General features: G+C 40.8%; 2 protein-coding genes across 2 annotated transcripts in view; both read right to left on the reverse strand.

The window, feature by feature from the left end:
- The window catches only part of npc1 (Niemann-Pick disease, type C1), a 30625-nt gene extending 20887 nt beyond the window's left edge, over nt 1–9738 (reverse strand). The window contains exons 1-3 of the mRNA XM_021613656.2: nt 9553–9738; nt 461–589; nt 197–303 (exon numbers count right to left, since the gene is read on the reverse strand). Of these exons, the coding sequence (XP_021469331.1) occupies nt 197–303; nt 461–589; nt 9553–9624 (308 nt within the window). The 5' untranslated portion in view covers nt 9625–9738. The remainder of the gene's footprint in view (nt 1–196; nt 304–460; nt 590–9552) is intronic.
- A 129-nt stretch (nt 9739–9867) lies between these two features.
- The window catches only part of LOC110530977 (epidermal growth factor receptor), an 89094-nt gene continuing 85311 nt past the window's right edge, over nt 9868–13650 (reverse strand). The window contains exons 25-27 of the mRNA XM_036986163.1: nt 12599–12652; nt 12347–12440; nt 9868–12053 (exon numbers count right to left, since the gene is read on the reverse strand). Coding sequence (XP_036842058.1) covers nt 11623–12053; nt 12347–12440; nt 12599–12652 — 579 coding nt within the window. The 3' untranslated portion in view covers nt 9868–11622. The remainder of the gene's footprint in view (nt 12054–12346; nt 12441–12598; nt 12653–13650) is intronic.

Genomic DNA, 13650 nt, shown 5'->3' on the forward strand with positions numbered 1-13650 from the left:
AGAAGCTTACTATTATTATCATCATCAACAACATATAAAAGAGACCTTTAGAAGGAAACAGGTGACAATGATAAGATGCCAACAAAGCTACCTTACTGCCAAGGCATCTTGCTAGACTATAGCTATAACAGGGGTCTGTCCAAGTACGGCACACGTAACGTCAAAGTCCCTTTTGCAAAGCCACCATGGTACGTACCGAGAGAGGAACTGTAGGGGCAACTGAAGGCTCCCTTTCAGAGTGTGGAGCTGCTGGACATCACAGCACAGACTCTGGTTCCCATAGTCATAGCCTGGACACAGCTCCTACACACAAACAGACACACGGTATAATTTCCATGATCTAACCTGGTTTTGCGAAAGTAAAGCATGTGAGACAGAACACATTTCAATGTAAGTCAACTGTCATTTCAGAAGGCATCTTAAGAACCCGTTCAAAGAAAGCGTCCATGGTCAACCTTACCGTGAGCAGCTCATGGCCCTCTGCTGGAAGTGGGATGGGTGGTCCTGTATAGTTGCAGTTGTACTTCTTCCCCGGGACCTTGTCAGACTTACCACACTCACCGTACCACACACAGTGCTGGGCTTGAACCTGAGAGAAGATAGGTAGGCTACTTGTCAGAACTTAAAATTTGCTGTTCTGTAGGCTACATATGCTGCACCATGGATGCACATTTTACAATGCTTTTGTTGCGGTCATTGAAGGCCCTCAAGAAAGATCAGTTGCTACTGTGTAAAAGTTAAAAAAGGCACGTAGCCACTGTGTTTGAACGCTAAAGACAACAAATGGGTAAATCCATTTGAATTCAATCCCTTTTTGACAGGATTTAATTTAAACAAAACTTCCCATACATGTTGGTCAATGGAAGGAGTCAGAAAGTTACTTTCTGGACCTGGAAGCCAAAAGACAGGGCCTTTCGATGTGGCTAGTAGGCTAATATTACACTCAGACATGGTATAGAGAAAATAACCCCAAGGTGCACAAGATGTCAGCTCACTTCTGCTTTAATTTAGCAATAATCTAATTTGGGTAAATCATTTGAATTCTATCACTTTTTGACAGCAATATTTTGGATTCGAACAAAACCTTCCATACATATTTGTCCATAGTAGAAGTGCTCAGAATGTGACTTTTTGGACCTGAATGCCAAAACATTCAAGAGATAAAAGGTGCTCAAAGGTGACTCCTTTTGCATACCCCACCATACCATGAGACATCCATGTCTTCATCACTGGAGAAGATAAACGGTTGAAATCAATATCATTTAAAAGCTTACAAACAGGATTGTCAAACTATTTTATACTTTATTGAATAAAAATTATTTAAAAAAATGGATGCCCTTTTTTACCTTTAACGTAAATTCTAAAAACATGTACAGTGCAGTCAGAAAGTATTCAGACCCCTTGACTTTTTCTGCATTTTGTTACGTTAGACTTACTCTAAAATGGATAAAAAATATTTTTCAATAGTATTCAATACTCAATCTACACATAATACACCTTAATGACAAAGTAAAAACAGTTTATTTTTTGCAAATGTATCAAACATAAAACTGAAATATAATTTACATAAGCAGTCAGACTCTTTACTCAGTACTTTGTTGAAGCACCTCTGGCAGTGATTAAAGCCTCGAGTCTTCTTGCGTATGACGCTACAAGCTTGGTACACCTGTGTTTGGAGAGTTTCTCCCATTATTCTCTGCAGATCCTCTCAAGCTCTGTCAGGTTGGATGGGGAGCATTGCTGCACAGCTATTTTCAGGTCTCTCCAGAGATGTTCGAGCGGGTTCAAGTCTGGGCTCTGGCTGGGCACCTCAAGGACATTCAGTGACTTGTCCCGAAGCCACTCCTGCGTTGTCTTGGCTCTGTGCTTAGCGCAATTGTCCTGCTGGAAGGTGAACCTTTGCGCCAGTCTGAGGTCCTAAGTCTGGCCACTCTACCATAACGGCCTGATTGGTGGAGTGCTGCAGAGACGGTTGTCCTTCTGGAAGGTTTTCCCATCGCCACATTTAAAAAAAAAACTGTTTTTGCTTTGTCATTACGCGGTATCGTGTGTAGATTGACGAGGACATTTTTCTTCTTATTTAATCAATTTTAGAATAAGGCTGTTACGTAACAAAATATCGAAAAGGGGAAGGCGTCTGAATACTTTCCCGAAGTCACTGTATACCTAAAATTCATTTTAGCATTTTTTGTGCATATATCCTGTTTTACGGCATTTGAGTTTGTGTTGTGCCCGCCATCTGTTGAGACATAACATGCTCTTGAATACAGGGTGAGTGTCATTTCAAATCATACAACTAGAATTCATGGATTCAAAGATGGTTGCCAGTCCACACACCGTCAAATTACATAGGTTTTCCTATGGAAGATTGACAGTATAATTTAAAACAGATATTCACATTCAAGTCAACATTCTCTGATGTCTGGAGCTCCAACCATCTGTGTGGTACCATTTGAAAGTTGAAATTAAAAATATATTCCCATTTTAGTACATTTATCAGCCAAAACGTGACACCCTGTATTCAAGAGCATGTTGTCTCAACCAATGGCGGTCACAACACAAAAACCTCAGATATAAAATAGGGTCTAAACTACAACATATGAATATGAAAATAATCTGAGTTTACACATGTTTTGATAATTGACATTAAAAAGGTTAAAAAATGAAATAATGTGTCTTACATTAAAAAAAAATATCTAGAAAGGAAATAGTTTGACAATCCTGTTTGTAAGCTTTTAAATGATATTGATTTCAACCGTTTATCTTCTCCAGTGGTGAAGACATGGATGTCTCATGGTATGGTGGGGTATGCAAAAGGAGTCACCTTTGAGCACCTTTTATCTCTTGAATGTTTTGGCATTCAGGTCCAAAAAGTCACATTCTGAGCACTTCTACTATGGACAAATATGTATGGAAGGTTTCGTTCAAATCCAAAATATTGCTGTCAAAAAGTGATAGAATTCAAATGATTTACCCAAATTAGATTCTTGCTAAATTAAAGCAGAAGTGAGCTGACGTCTTGTGCACCTTGGGGTTATTTTCTCTATACCACGTCTGAGTGTAATATTAGCCTACTATCCACATCGAAAGGCCCTGTGTTTCAGATTCTAAAATAAAACCTTCACTTCCACAAATCACATGTGCTGTGGTCTTCCGCGTTCCCCTTTTAATCTACTCTTTCGATGGCTGACTTCCGAACAAGTTTCTTTCAGACTGATAATGTACAGTTCACACTGTGCCCTGTTCTTTTTGCATAGGTCACTCGACAGACTTGGTTAGTTCCCTTATTGTCAAGGTCAGGGGTTTCAAGTAAATCACAGTAAGATGCACTCTACGACTAGACTGAACTCACTAATGTGTTGGTACTGTTAAATTATTTCCAACATGTCTCTTATGAGTTATTCCACTGGCATTTAAAGGAAGGGTGTGTTTGAAGACTTTAATGCACTTATTTTGTGCCTTTTCTGTGACCAGACCTTGGCTGTGCTCCGCCTAGTCTAAAGCCTTGTTCACACTGCTGAGCCTACTCCACTGCATACACACCCGTTGTTAATATGACAACTAATGTAGCCATAGATAGATACAGCGAGTCATGTCTTAATGTGAACACGCCTCCGAGTAGGATACAGCCGTAGGGTATTCCCATTACACCCATGTTAAAATTGCCTACTTTACTCATAACTGGCTGTACTCTTTTTTAAATTATTATTATTACTATTACAAAATGTACATATGCTTGGTTGGTCATTTTTAACATTCTTCCATGTCGTCTTAATCCCAAACTGGATGCTCAGGTACTGTCGCATGGAGAGTACATAACAATTATCAGCCAAAGAGCCGAAAAGCCGGGGTGTATTCATTATGGTAACCGTTTACCATTTCAGAACTAAATAGAAGCAAACACAGCAAAACAAAAGTTGCTATTGCAAATTCAGGTAGGTCCTTCCCCGTTTCGTTCCATTTGCTTTAGTTTAAGAAACGCTTTGCAACAGAATCGGTGTAATAAATACGCCCATTGCATACCATTTTTGTTTGAATAATAGTTTCATCAATTGCCCAAGGACCAGGTTAGACGAACCTCATGGGTTCAGGCTATTACACCGCAGTGATGGAAAGCGGTGGCCTCCAGTTACTCAATACATTTAGCTACAATGCATTCAGAAAGTATTCAGACCCCTCGACTTTTTCCACTTTGTTACTTTACAACTTTATTCTAACATGTATTAAATGTATTTTTAGCAATTGTATACATTTAAAAAAAAATACAATTTACATAAAGTATTCAGACCCTGTACTCAGTACTTTGTTGAAGCACCTTTGGTAGCATTTACTTGGTAGCTTGGTAGCCGCAAGCCTAATTGGGTATGACGCTACACGCTTGGGAGACCTGTATTTGGGGAGTTTCTCCCATTCTACTCTGCAGACCCTCTCAAGTTCTGTCAGGTTGCGCAACTATATTGAAGTCCCTCCAGAGATGTTCGATCAGGTTCAAGTCCGGGCCACTCAAGGACATCCAAAGACTTGTCCTGAAGCCACTCCTGCGTTGTCTTGGCTGTGTGCTTAGGGTCGTTGTCCTGCTGGATGGTGAACTGTTGCCCCAGTCTGAGCTGAGCGCTCTGGAGCAGGTTTTCATCAAGGATCTCTGTACTTTGTTCTGTTTATCTTTCCCTCGATCCTGACTAGTCTCCCAGTCCTTGCCACTGGAAAACCTCCCCCCAGCATGATGCTGCCACCACCATGCTTCACCGTATGGATGGTGCCATGTTTCCTCCAGACGTGACGCTTGGCATTCAGGCCAAAGAGTTCAATCGGACCAAAGAATCTTGTTTCTCATGATCTGAGAGTCTGTGGATGCCTTTTGCAAACTCCAAGCGGGCTGTCATGCACCTTTTACTGAGGAGTGGCTTCTATCTGGCCACGCTACCATAAAGGCCTGATTGGTGGAGTGCTGCAGAGATGGGAGAACCTTCCAGAAAAACAACCATCTTCACAGAGGAACTCTGGAGCTCTGTCAGAGTAACCATCGGGTTCTTGGTCACCTCCTTGATTGCTCAGTTTGGCCGGGCGGCCATCTCTATGAAGAGTGTTGATGGTTCCAAACTTCTTCCATTTAAGAATGATGAAGGCCACGGTGTTCTTGGGGACCTTCAATGCTGCAGAAATGTTTTGGTACCCTTCCCCAGATCTGTGCCGACAAAATCCTGTCTCAGAGCTCTACATTCCTCCGACCTCATGGCTTGGTTTTTGCTCTGACATGCACTGTCAACTGTGGGACCTTATATAGACAGGTGTGTGCCTTTCCAAATAATGTCCAATCATTTGAATTTACCACAGGTGGTCTCCAATCAAGTTGTAGAAACATCTCAAGGATGATCAATGGAAACGGGATGCGCCTGAGCTCAATTTCGAGTCTCATAACAAAGGGTCTGAATACTTATGTAAATAAGGTATCTGTTTTCGCATTGTCATTATAGGGTATTGTGTGTTTATTAAAACACATTAATTTAATCAATTTTAGAATAAGGCTGTAACGTAACAAAATGTGGAAAAAGTCAAGGGGTCTAGATATTTTCCAAATGCACTGTATTTGTGTTCAAAGCACTGTATCACCAGTAAGTCGCCAACACTTATGTATCTAACGAGCTATGTGTATTGCATAATGCTTGCTAGTTACCTTGTAGTAAAGATGGACTAGTGAGCTGTATCTATCCAAATAACAGCTATAGTATTCTTCTTTATGTGGATATTTATGCAAACCAAGTAGGTTTATATGAAAACCAAGTAGGTGTATATGTCACCATAAGAGTACTTTGGGCCATTGGGCAGGGTTGTCTCCCCAGCTGGTCTCCAGCAAGTTGAAAGGACATTTAGGCAAGCCAACAACAACCAACTTTTCTAAATACCTCAACCGTTCATGGGCAGGCAAAGACTGGAAGCAGTAACAACATATCTAAGACCTCCAGCTTAGATCGAGATTAGCTTTTTAGCTAGTTAGCTGGCTGGCCAGCGTGAAAAGTTCATCTCGATCTAATTGGGAAGTACACTTAGGGTGGTTTTTCAACCACTCCACAAATTTCTTGTTAACAAACTATAGTTTTGGCAAGATAGTTAGGACATCTACTTTGTGCATGACACAAGTCATTTTTCCAACAATTGTTTACAGACAGATTATTTCACTTATAATTCACTGTATCACAAATCCAGTGGGTCAAAAGTTTACATAGACTAAGTTGACTGTGCCTTTAAACAGCTTGGAAAATTCCAGAAAATTATGTCATGGCTTTAGAAGCTTCTGACAAGCTAATTGACATAATTTGAGTCAATTGGAAGTGTACCTGTGGATGTATTTCAAGGCCTACCTTCAAACTCAGTGCCTCTTTACTTGACATCATGGGAAAATCAAAATAAATCAGCCAAGACTTCAGAAGAATAATTGTAGACCTCCATAAGTCTGGCTCATCCTTGGAAGCAATTTCCAAACACATGAAGGTACAACATTCATCTGTACAAACAATAGTACGCAAGTATAAACACCATGGGACAATGCAGCCATCATTCCGCTCGGGAAGGAGTCACGTTCTGTCTCCTAGAGATATACGTACTTTGGTGGGAAAAGTGAAAATTAATCCCAGAACAGCAGCAAAGGACCTTGTGAAGATGCTGGAGGAAACAGGTACAAAAGTATCTATATCGACATAACCTGAAAGGCCGCTCAGCAAGGAAGAAGCCACTGCTCCAAAACTACCATAAAAAAGCCAGTCTTCGGTTTGCAACTGCACATGGGGACAAAGATTTTAACTTTTTGGAGAAATGTCCTCTGGTCTGATGAAACAAAAATAGAACTGTTTGGCCATAATGACCATCAATATGTTTGGAGGAACAAGGGGGATGCTTGCAAGCCGAAGAACACCATCCCAACCGTGAAGCACGGGGGCGGCGGGACTGGAGCACTTCACAAAATAGATGGTATCATGAGGCGGGAAAATTATGTGGATATATTGAAGCAACATCTCAAGACATCGGTCAGGAAGTTAAAGCTTGGTCGCAAATGGACAATGACCCCAAGCATACTTCCAAAGTTGTGGCAAAATTCTTTAAGGACAACAAAGTCAAGGTACTGGAGTGGCCATCACAAAGCCCTGACCTCAATCTTATAGAACATTTGTGGGCAGAACTGAAAAAGCGTGTGCGAGCAAGGAGGCTTACAAACCTGACTCAGTTACACCAGCTCTGTCAGGAGGAATGGGCCAAAATTCACCCAACTTATTGTGGGAAGCTTGTGAAAGGCTACCCGAAACATTTGACAATTTAAAGGCAATGCTACTAAATACTAATTGAGTGTATGTAAACTTCTGACCCACTGGGAATGTGATGAAAGAAATAAAAGCTGAAATAAATCCCTCTACTATTATTCTGACATTTCACATTTTTAAAATAAAGTGGTGATCCTAACTGACCTAAGACAGATAATTTTTACTAGGATTAAATGTTAGGAATTGTGAAAAACTGAGTTTACATGTATTTGGCTAAAGTGTATGTAAAATTCCGACTTCAAAAGTATTTTATGCCATTATTGCACCTTGTCTATGCCGCTCAGCCATCGCTCATCCATATATTTATATGTACATATTCTCATTCAACCCTTTAGATGTGTGTATCAGGTAGTTGTTGGGAAATTGTCAGATATTACTGCACTGTTAGAACTAGAAGCACAAGAATTTCACTACACTCGCATTAACATCTGCTAACCATGTGTATGTGACCAATAACATTTGATTTGAGACAAGTCACATGGCCAAGAACCAGAATTATATCTGATTTCAAACCCCTATGAAAGTGATTTGAAATGTGGCTTGAAATATCTGATTCCATTGTGCTTTTTGGTTGGCTGTCCAGACTGCAGGAAAAATAACAGATTCTAATCAGATAGGATTTAGATTTTTATTTGAGTCACTTCAAACTGCCAATGTGAACAAGGATTAAGCCTCTGTCTGTTCGGGGTCTGATAGAGATAGTGTTTCTATGTGGGGCAAGTTCAAAAGGCACTCGCCATCAACCCACCAACCCATTGACTCAGCTGCCTAGGAGGAGGATGGCACACCTAACAGGCCAAGTAATGTAAAATCTATTTTATTGGTAGTGTACACATTTGCAGATGTTATCACAGGTGCAGCGAAATACTTGTGTTTCTAGCTCCAACAGTTCGTAATACCTAGCCATACACAAATCCCAAAAATATAAATAAATGTCTGGTTCAAGCAGGGGAATCCCGAAGAGCAACTCCAGTTAGTTACTTCCTTGATGATACAGGTCTCTCCCTCGTTTTCAGTATCCAACATTTGTGTATTGTTACTACATTGCCCTTTTGCTGCGTGTTGTTGTGAAGTGTATTGGAAATGATTTGACTGTAGGAATGAAGAGGATTGATCAACTTATTTTAGGAATGCAAATGACTGCGCGAGTACAAAGATAGCACTTGTCAGTTTTAACAATGGGCTATTGAATTCCATTCCACGAGAGAAAATCTGATCAAAACATGAGTTGCTTTGGGTCGTTTGTTGGATTCATGTATTTTTAGCAAAATGTGTTTTATATTGGAGCAGGAGGACGCACATCAGTAGCTTTGAAGAGGTCTCGCTCTCACTTGAATCAGAGTACAGTAATTTGCATGTAAGCCCATGTCACGCAAATATTTGATTTGAGATAAACAAATGTGTATTTACTTTACCTTGCTGAATAGCTAACGTTAGCTACATTTGATGGATGATTTTTGAGCTACAAGACACTCGCGTGACAGTGACGCAAAATATTTCGTCATGTCTGGGCCGCTCGTAGAGCCATATTTATTTTAGCTATCAATCAATCTCCTAAACCAGGCTTCCCCAACTGGCGGTCCGAAGCCGGACGAATTTGGTTTTGTTATTTAAAAAAAAATTGCTGGACATTAGACTGTAAAAACACCAGCAAATAAGCTCCAAGTGACTTTACATTTTGGAAATCAGTTCCAAAATATTGCAAAACAATAGATATGTGATCGTATACAAATATAAGCACGGTTTGAAATTATGTTTTTGTCAAGTCTGTTTGGTCTTGAAGTCTACAAATTATTTGTAGTCATGTTCCGGTCCCCTGACCATCCGCTCAATAAGAAATCGTCCAGCGGCTGAATCTAGTTGATGATGGTCAAAACTAGCTACTAGTACAATTTGTAGCTGGCAGCTGATTCTAGATTATTGATGCCAGCTAACGCTATCTAGTTACTTTAGCAAGATACTTAACGTTAAACGAACACACCGCCTTGTAAGCATGAACAGAACTTGATTTGGCTAAGCAAACTAGCTTTTTGACACCGATTTAGCTCGTTTGACACACTTTAGCAAGTTAGTAGGGGTGTGTCGTAATAGCGATAGCGTATCTGATGATTGAATCAACAAAACAAGTTAGCGAACGGTACCGCAAGCAACCGGCAGCTTGCTAACTATACGCAACAAGATATTAACTAGCTAGCAAAATAAGTCTATAGAAAGCTATTTAATAGGTAGGTGGACTTACCCATGTATAATGTCCCTCTGTCAAAATTATGAAGAGGAAAAATAAACAGCTTCTTTCTGATAAGAGCCCCATCCCTCTTACTGTCACAAATACTTCACTGGCATTCCAACTACAGTAACGACTGATGTTATAACTAGCTATATGAACCCCCCAAAACTTCGGCGTTTCCTGTTATTGCTCAAGTCTTCTTCATTACGACATTGGTGACTGGAGAACAACCCTTTGGCACACTGCTGCAACCTACCGGATTGGAAAGTACGAGCACTAGCAACATTGTGAAATGTAAAAAAAAAAAAACTTTTGACCCAGAAAACATTGTTTTTTAACAAGAGATCCTTTAATCTTATGTTCATCTTAATAAAACAAGTTGAAAAACACACTCAGATTTGCTGTTGAACAGTGTAAATGTCTTTAAAGAAAAGAACGGTTTATTCATTTTCACTTTGAAATGAAATAATTAGTTCATTAATAAGTGTATATTTATATATAAAGGGACAAGACCATTTAGATGAGGAACGTTGATAGGATAATTTATAGGTGACCATATTGAGTATATTGTACACCGTATAATCTCACACTTATCTTGGGGCTCCGGATTGGCACAGCGGTCTAAGGTATGTTAGAGGCGTCACTACAGACCTGATTCAGTTCCAGGCTATATCACAACCGGCTGTGATCGGGAGTCCCATAGGGCGGCGCACAATTGGCCCAGTGCTGTTAGGGTTTGGCCGGGGTAGGCTGTCATTGTAAATAAGTATTTGTCCTAGTAAAATACAAATGATCTGTATATGTACCTCTGTCAAACAGCAGGCTCTCAAATGTCAAGTAACTAATTCATATATTCCTTCAAAACGGTTAGAAGATTTACAGATGTAGTGTCAGAACTAAAGACCCAACTGTTCAAGACAATAAGCAACAACAGAGATATACTAATATTGATACTTTTACACTGGGGCACCAACAGGGGTCAGTGTGTCTCCCTTCTGGCCATATAATAAAGGCTATAGAGCCCTCAAATTAAAAGCTGGACCTCAAAGCCAGTTTCACTGCAATTTTTCATTATTCCCCTCTAATCAGAGACTGATTTAGACCAGGGACACCAGGTGGATGCAATGAATTATCAGGTAGAACAGAAAACTAGCAGGTTCCTGACCTCATAGTGTACGATTTGAATACCCCTGCTATAGAGCCTTCAGCAGTCATCAACAGCAACATTTGACATTGTTGTGTCCTCATGAAACCCTCCTTCAGAAAGAGTGCCATCATGATTCAGAAGTTTATCAATGAACTCCATGGTCCAGCCACCATCAGTGATGAGAGCCTCCTCCTTCCCACTTCTGACACCAACAACGTTCGGCAACATTTGACTCCAGTGGGTCTCAAACTGCAGGTTCCACACACAGAAGAGCCGAGACATCTAACTGTTGTTCTAACAGTTTCAAGCCCTTAAGCAGTGGAAGGTAAATACCCAATAATACTATATACTCAATACACCAATCCAGTATGAGTGACATCTTTAAGTACTGTTTGTGTTGGCAAGAAAAGGGTGAGCTGCCACATATAATAGTATTTCTGGAGCATCTGACATCAAGGTTTGAAGGTTACACTCTAGTCTAGTAATAGTGTTTCTCCACTTATACATTCTGATCACAACTTTTCATTGTGCAACATGACATCTCTTATGGGTTTCTGATAGGGGCTACAGTATCTTATAGGCCTAAGGTTTTCTCTTGGTCTTTTGAACACAATGGAGTGGAATACACCCAGACCCAGAGCCTAATTCCTATCACATCTCTATCTGTTCAGACACAGTTTGAAATGGAAGAGGTTTTGGAATGAGGAGTTTCATAGTACTATACAATACTACAACTGGTGAAACAAAATGGAAAGCTGCACTTATCTCACTTCTGGCTTCTTTAGGCAGGGATAAATACAATGCAAAGTACAATACAATCCATGATACCGCTACCCCTCCTCAACAAAGACCTCATGTCTTCTCTCAGTAGGATAGAGAGCCTTATTCCCTGGTGTCTTGTTCCCTCCACAGTGGGAGTAGGGGGGTAACAGAACTCAGTTTGGGCCCACGTACTCTGCGTTCTCTGCGGCTGGGATGTGGGTCTTGATGGAGGGGGTGAAGTCCTGCTGGTAGTCTGGGTTATCTATACTGTTTTGGGGCTGGTTTTTCTGGACGTGGTGGAGACCACCATTGGAAATTGGGGAGAGGCCATTGGAGGTGGGGGAGAGGAGACCATTGGATATGGGGGAATGGCCGTTAGCAGTGTGGTTGAGGCCATTGGAGATGCCATTGGAGGTGGTGGGGGAGAGGAGGGAAGGCTGGAGGGTGTTGAGGTACTCAGGCCCCACTGCCCCGTTCTTATAGCAGTTCAGGTACTCTGCCTCTGTGTCGTCTGAGGATATGGTGGGGAGGAGGGTGCGAGGGGGACCAGGGTGCTGGTATACAGGGTTCATCATGTCCGAAACGCCGTTCTGGTTAATGTAGTCTGTGGGGCAAAATGACAGGAGTTACTTACTACAGCAGGAAAACAAGCCCTCTGTGTACTAAGTGGACATACAGTGAATGAAACGTTCAATTGTAGTTTTGTAAGCAATGACAGGTGATTTGACAGGTGCTCTACTTGGCATATGAACTACAGCTATTGCCCAGCAGAGGTCACTCTTCCTTTCAAAATGATACATGACTGTTTTATTTTGAAAGGAAGATGTATCACAATATGTAATGAATTAGCCATGTTCTGGGGTTAAGACCCTTTGGGAGGTCAATGAGGATACTTTCCTGGAGATGGCTGGAAGGCGTGGTCCAAGAACCTATCTGTGGGGTCGGCAATGTACCGGAGAACCATGCTTCCTTCTCTGACTGGGAACCCGTTCTAGTTTGAATACAAATGTTGTTGGCTCAAACCCAAACCTTAACTGCAAGTATCCGATGAATTAGAGATAAGTTGTTTTGTATGGTGAAAGACTCAAGTCAATACTGCAAAGTTTCCTTTTCAATACACCTCAATGTGCATTTGTGATGGTTACTGACCCCATTTCTGCTGTGGCACATTCCAATGCTGCTGTTCAACGTGCTGTTCTGGCTCTGAAACACAGATTCACACTCAGGTTAACACTTCCTTTTACATCTCAACACACATGGTAAAATACCACAAAAACACTCATTACTGTAGGCTTACTTCTTATAAGCTCTTGGTAGTTCTTCACAGTAATGTTTCGAAAGGTCAAACCTTTTCATTTCATTAATGTGTATGAAGAAGATGTTCAAATAAAAGAAAACAAGGAATAAATAAGTGACAAAACAGCTCAGACAAATGTAAATATTTTCGACAGACTGAATAAGAGGAAATAGGAATAAGTTAAACAGGCGACATCTGTCAAAATTGCTGTATAGTGAACCAAATGCTGCAATTATATAAATCAGGTTCCTGCACTTGTATTCTGCCAGAAAAATATTTAACAAGTAGTGCTGCCTGCAAAGGTAATCAAAGTTGAAAGCTTATGGAGTAACCAGCCGGCTTTCACTAGCAGGCATACAGCTTAGATATACGGCCAACACTGCACTTGGAGATGAGTCTTAAGACAGACAGAGAAGGAGAGAGAGAGAGAGAGATGTCTTCTCATCTTAAATACCATCAATCAAGGTGCACCTGGGAGGAAGCAGGGTTGAGGGGGGAGTAGGGGTGAGAACAAAAATAGTATGGGGGAAGAAGAATACCCCTGATGACAATTTAACAGGAACGATTGGGTGATTGAGTGCAGTCTGGTTCAAGCCAGGTATGACCCGGTATGAATACCCACGTAAATGTAATTTACTCTGTTTCATCCCCAACCTATAAACACCATGATTCAATTTCACCACAATGTCAAAAGGGGCTAACTATGAACTTGAACTGAGAGACTCACTATCAGTATCAACATGACCTGACCTGGTTTCATCTAGTTAAATAAATAAATAAAGTGAATGTTCTAGCCATTGCAGAAACAATTAACCACAAGTTTGTTGGTTCTAATCCTGGGTGTAGTAGGGAAACCTAAATTGCCTCCAGTAGTCTAAATTGCCTCCAGTAGTCTAAATTGCCA

The sequence above is a fragment of the Oncorhynchus mykiss genome, chromosome 8 (assembly GCF_013265735.2).
Source record: "Oncorhynchus mykiss isolate Arlee chromosome 8, USDA_OmykA_1.1, whole genome shotgun sequence".
NCBI lineage: Eukaryota > Metazoa > Chordata > Actinopteri > Salmoniformes > Salmonidae > Oncorhynchus > Oncorhynchus mykiss.